The sequence below is a fragment of the Mesocricetus auratus genome, unplaced genomic scaffold, assembly GCF_017639785.1.
Source record: "Mesocricetus auratus isolate SY011 unplaced genomic scaffold, BCM_Maur_2.0 Super-Scaffold_100707, whole genome shotgun sequence".
In the NCBI taxonomy this organism is placed as follows: domain Eukaryota; kingdom Metazoa; phylum Chordata; class Mammalia; order Rodentia; family Cricetidae; genus Mesocricetus; species Mesocricetus auratus.
Genome location: NW_024429269.1, coordinates 2998417 through 3004416, shown reverse-complemented (window position 1 = coordinate 3004416; position 6000 = coordinate 2998417). Strand labels below are relative to the sequence as shown.

Sequence of the window (6000 nt, the reverse complement as noted above, 5' to 3'; positions counted from 1 at the left end):
TTTCTGCTGGATCCAGAGCTGGGCTTGGGACCCAAGAGCAGCTGGATGGACTCAAAGGTTGAGAACTGCTGTCTCCCCTCCCATCCCCTGCTTACACAGCCACACCGTCATTTGCATCTGGCTTCACAGTGCCCTTGGCTGTGGCCCTCAGTGTGGTCATATGCCAGCATCTTCTGCCAAACTTATAGTCCGCGTAACTGTCTGTGAGTTTCCAGCCTGTGCTTCTGGGAGAGGTGGCTTTCACAGTGTTTGCAGAGTCCATGCTTCATCGCGTCACTTAAAAACAGCCAACGAGTTTATTAACCATTTGCTCAGTAGAAGTTTAATGGAGAGAGTTGTTTCAAACGATCGGTCAATACAAACAGGTTATGGCAGTGACGAGGCAGAACCCCAGGTCTGATTTCATATTCCTCTCACCTGGTCCCAGAAGAGGGCCGGAGATGAGTGAGAAGATGGGGCCATTAAAATGTGAGCTGGAGAAATTACAAAAATACACTCTGATGTAGCAACAGGGCTGAGGTGAAACATGCCATGGGAGGGGGCAACAGCTGGGCAGGGAGGGGCCGGGGTACTCAGTGCCTTGGGGAAGAAGGAATCCTGAGTCCCGGCCTGCAGGTCTGGGTGTGGACACATGCTGCTCTGGGGATCACCTGGATGCCTGGGGAGACAGAAAAGATTAAAACGTCAAATCCAACGGGTCTGCTGAGCCATCTGTCCTGTTTTCCCAAGCGAGTAAGACTAAAGCAACCCAAAGTGGGACCACCACAGCAAGTGACCAGAAGGTGTCCTTATTAGATGCCCTCCACTTACCTGCCGCTTATGCCTACTACTGGCAGGAGGGAGGCATTGGCTAAAAGGGAGGTTGATGGGCTGTGACTTAAGAGGTCAGTGACAAGCCTTTTCCCAGTACCACCCATCCCCTTCCCGGTTCACAGCATCTATGTGAAAACAGTGTCCCTAAAGTTGTCTATGTGACACAGGCTCTCTAAGCTACATGTTGAGAATACAGGACCGTGAATGTGCTGCTGATGTCTAGAAGGTCAAGGCTGGACACAGCAGAAAGTACTGGAAATATAGTCAGAGCAGGAGAGGCTGTCCTCAAGACCTGCTGTGCCCTTCTCCCAGACCCTCCATGGCAGGGTCTGCACTGCAATGCCCTGTCTTCCTAGGCCACATCAGGTTCTTTATTCAGCTCCAGTGTTGGATAGCCCCTTCTCCCAACTCCAGTCTTCTGAGTGTAGACTGACTTGGCATTTTAGACGCCAGGAACAACTACGCCAATGGGAATCGTCAGGATTTTTATCACGCACATGGCAAAGTTGGACTGTTGTGTATGCAGATAAGCACAAGGTCTCAGCTGGCTACAACTGGCTCATTAACACACATCCACTCTGGAAGTCACCACCATGCATGTGCAGATGAGAGAGAGAGAGAGAGAGAGAGAGGGAGGGAGGGAGGGAGGGAGAGAGAGAGGGAGAGGGAGAGGGAGAGAGGGAGAGGGAGAGAGAGAGAGAGAGAGAGAGAGAGAGAGAGAGAGAGAGAGAGAGAGAGAGAGAGAGAGAGAGAGAGAGAGAGAGAGAGAGAGAGAGAGAGAGAGAGAGAGAGAGAGAGAGACCTGGTTACATAGTGACAGGACAGCCATTAATAATACCCAAATGAGCTGGCTAATGTTTCCATCAAGAACTTTGCATGTTGAGCAGAGCAGCAGACAGAAACCAGTTATTAGCCCTGTTACAGCGCCTCTCAGCTGGAAGTATAATAGAAAAGCAGAGAAGTCAATTGTCTGGCTCAAATCGTTTTTTCTTTTCAAATAAATTGATTCTTGCTAATGGGACTGATCTTAAACTGAAAGAATATTGCTGTAGTTTAGAATTAGATATGGGCTTTGGTGTCCCTTAAGAGCTGCTGTAAAGAATGCCATTAAGACTCAGAAGAATTTGTGCTACTTCTGGAAGATTTACTACTAGATATCAGACAAGTCTGGCTTAGAAATAGCATGCTTGTCAAGAATGGAGTGCAAGTTCACTCAGGCTCTTTGGAGATGAACCATTCTACTGAGACAAATGCAGTGGTCTTCTCCCCACAACCTAGTAAATGTGTCCATCTTTGGGGATAAGCTTGCTGCAACCGAGTGGGTTACTAGTTCAGGGCACCAAAGATTAGCAAATGATGCATCTATCTCAAAAAAGGACTGTGAACAACACGGCTACCTTGGATGTGTGGGAAGCAAAAAGAGAGGATGCGTGCATTTTTCTTTTTTTGCATCAGAGATGGGAAATAGCTCTGTTGGAACAGCATTATGTGGTCAGACTAACTCATGTTTTATATGAGGCTGTGTTTCTGAGCTGTCTCAGGACATGTGTGGGACTCTGCTTATGTTCACATTGACTTGTATGGATGAAGGGACACAGACTTGATGGTTGGATTCTTTCTTAAATCCACCGTGCTAATTCCAAATGCCATTCCCTAGCTGTGCACTGGTGATGACTGGAGAGCGTTGGATACGGAATCAGCTGGCAATAACTGGGTCTTTGCTGTGTGTCTTCTGAGGCTTTATGACTGTGTGTAAGTGTGTACCCGAGGGTGGGGTGAAACATGGGGGGGACACGCGAAACCTGAGAAGAAGGAAAAGACCAAGTCTTCCTTAGTTTACATTCTAAAACCTACTGGTTCCATTGGGCCACATTCAGGAGTCCTGATTTAGCAAGGACGCCGTTAATGATAAACGACTGGTCTTTCTTTGGCAAAGCGCAAGGCTGACCAAATTGTTAATGGAAGAAATGAGAGCAAAAAGCATAACTCTGGGTCCCAACAGAAAGTCTTTGGCAGGGGGAAATGGGAAATACTAATGGTTTCCATGGAGTTTAGCCACCTTGAGATGTAGGGTGAGATGGGTAAGCGGTCTTTGAAGTAGAGTGGTAATCAGCCTTTTTGCAAATGGCTAAGAGGAGGGCTGACTATTGTTTTTTTGTGTGTGTGTGTTGTTGTTGTTCAGATAAAGTCTCTGAGGAAAGGTGAGCCGAATGGTTGCTATGGTAACTGACTGTTAGAATTGGTCCACTTAACTGTCCCCATAGTAACTAAGCTCCTGGAGAGCTACAGAGGAATTAGTTATCTTAACATACTACTATTATCCCCATGGTAACCAGTCTCTGAATGGGAGTGGTCAGCCTCAAGGAGAATGGTGGGAAAAAAATCTTTCTCCCTGGAGAAATGGGTGAGAGGGATAGATGTGAATTTCTTTACCAACCGAGCCTCCCAAGACCTGGAGTCTTTGGATGTGTGTGGGGAAAAGGGAGAGGGACTGGGTGGGGTGTGTGTGTGTTTGGGGCTGGCTAATATGTTTTTAGGCCTGCGACAGTTGTGTCTATGAGGTCACTTCTTGCCCCCTGCTGGTTGGTGCCCAACTCACTCATGGGTTGCAGTGGCCGGTGCAGCTGGGAGGGGCTCCTTCTGGCTACACATTACCATTCTGGTGTAGGGTGCGCCGGCGCTGGCTTGATTGCATGCTCAGGACCAGGTACTGCCTCATAAACTCACTGAACCGCTTCTGGTTGGCCAACTTCCTGGCTGACTTCCGGGCCCCAGTGAAGCCCCCAAACCTCTTCTGCAGTTGCTTCTGCTCCGCCTCGTCAGCATCATCCGCACCAGGCTCCGTGTCTCGAGCTTGCACCAAGCTCCTGACCCGGGGCATTCGCTTCAGATGCTGCATCTCCGAGGCTTTTGGCTGGTAAAGAGGAGCTGACACGAGCTCTGGGTCAACAGGGTTGAGCTTCCCAGAGCCATTGGCCATGACTTTGGTGCATGCAGTCCAGAGAGGGCGGGGCAAGACCTTTTCTTCACACTGCAGGATGCACACCTGCAAAGACACGGGCAGGAGGAAGAGAAAAGGGGACAAAGCCAGGGATCAGCTAAGATATAGAAGCATCTATGTTCCAAGTCACGTGCTTCTAAGCTGCTATTTCTCAAGCATTGGGTAGCAGTTTATGTATGTATGGGGGTGCGTGTCTGTATGCACTCGTATGTGGAGGTCAGAGGTCGATATTGCTTATTTTCCTCTATCACCATTAAATTTTAAAAAATTATTTATTTAAATTAGAAACAAGCTTGCTTCACATATCAATCCCAGCTCTCTCTCCCACCCCTCCTCCCCTGCACCCCCTGCACCCCTCCCCCAATCCCCACTCCACTCTCCCTTCATGGGAGATCTCCAGAGTCTGTCATTTCATTCCAGGGAGGGCCTAGGCCCTCCCCCATGTGTCCAGGCTGAGAGAGCATCCCTTAATGTGAGATGGGCACCCAAAGTCCATTTGTATGCCAGGGATAAATACTATCTGAGGCCCCATAGATTGCCTAGGCTTCCTCACTGACACCCACATTCAGGGGGTCTGGATCAGTCTCATGCTGGCCTCTCAGCCATCAGTCTGGGGTCCAAGAGTTCCCCCTTGTTCAGGTCAGCTGTTTCTGTGGGTTTCACCAGCCCTGTCTTGACCCTTTTGCTCATTACTCCTCCCTCTCTGCCACTGGGTTCCAGGAGTTCAGTTCAGTGCTTAGCTGTGGGTGTCTGCCTCTGCTTCTATCAGCCATGGGATGGAGGCTCTAGGATGTCATATAAGGTAGTCGTCAAACTCATTATCAGGGAAGGGCATTTAAGGTAGCCTCTCCACTATTGCTTAGATTGCCAGTTGGTGTCATCCTTGTAGATCTCTGGAAATCTCACTAGTGCCAGATCTCTTCTCAAACCTATAATGACTCCCTCTATTATGGTATCTTCATTTAATTTTTAATTTCATTGTCTTTTATTATAATAATATAATAATGCTATTGTTGTGTGTGAGTGCGGCGGTCAGAGAACACTATGTGGCCACCTTCTACATTTATGTGGCTTCCAGGAGTCAAATTCAGGTCCCTGGGTTTGAGTGGAAGCGTCTTTACCCACTGAGCCACCTGACTGGCCCCTCCACTCTATTTTTTGAGACAGGATCTCTTACTGACCTGGATGACTTGAGCCATTTGGGCTATACTGGCTGGTCAGCAAGCCCCAAGCATCCTCCCATGTCTGCTTCCCTAGTACTGGGATCAGAGGTGTGTGCTTCCATGCCTGCCTTCTACATGGGTGCTGGGAATCAAACACAGATCCTCATGCCTGTGTAGAAGCTCTTTACCGATGTCTTAGTTCAGGTTCCTATTACTATGATGAAACACTATGACCAAAGCAACTTGGAGAGGAAAGGGTTTATTTGTCTCACACGTCCACATCACAGTCCATCATTGAAGGAAGTCAGGACAGGAACTCAAACAGGCCAGGAACTTGGAGACAGGAACTGATGCAGAGGCCATGGAGAGGAACTGCTTACTGGCTTGTTTCTCAAGGCTTGCTCAGCCTGCTTTCTTATAGAACCCAGGACCCCCAGCCCAGGGATGGCACTACACATAAGGGGCTGGACCCTCCCACAACAGTTACTAATTAAGAAAATGCCCTACAGGCTTGCCTACAGCCTGATCTTATGGAGGCATTTTCTCAATTGAGCCCCTTCCTCTTAGATGACTTGAGCTTGTGCCAAGTTGACAAAACCACCCAGGACAGCTGATGAACCATCTCCCTAATCTTTGTACAGCAGTTCTACATATAACTACCTGCCCCCCAAATTTGCAGAGTTTCAGAGTTGAAAACAGAGAACCCTCTGACTCTGCTCCATTATTTTACCAGCAAGGAAACTAGGGTTCAGAGCTGTGGTTAGTTTATCTTCAGACGACACAGCAAGTTAACACAGAATGGAGGCATTCCAAATTATAGCCTGCTATATTCGTAGGCTTTTGGAGCCTAGCATAGCTCATGAGTGTCACTCAGGGAGAAGAATTCTATTTCTCCCTTTGGGCCAGGGAAGGACAGACTGGTTGCAGAAATAGGGGAAGCATGCATGGGATTATATCTGCAGGCATATTTTAAGGTCACTCTTTAGCTGGGGAGATGGCTTGGTTGGTCAAGTGCCTTCTGTG

At 48.4% G+C, this 6000-nt stretch overlaps 1 protein-coding gene across 7 annotated transcripts in view; it reads right to left on the bottom strand.

Annotated features, from left to right (window-relative positions):
• Window positions 1-299: 299 nt before the first annotated feature.
• Window positions 300-6000, bottom strand: part of Pnoc (prepronociceptin) — a 28362-nt gene continuing 22661 nt past the window's right edge. For 6 of the 7 annotated variants that reach the window (XM_040740702.1, XM_013117249.3, XM_005075253.4 and 3 more), the window contains exons 3-4: window positions 3469-3859; window positions 300-658 (exon numbers count right to left, since the gene is read on the bottom strand). In XM_040740702.1, the coding sequence (XP_040596636.1) occupies window positions 573-658; window positions 3469-3859 (477 nt within the window). In that variant the 3' untranslated portion in view covers window positions 300-572. Of the gene's footprint in view, window positions 659-3412; window positions 3860-6000 lie in introns of all 7 variants that reach the window. The other variant, XM_021230214.2, reaches the window with a different exon arrangement.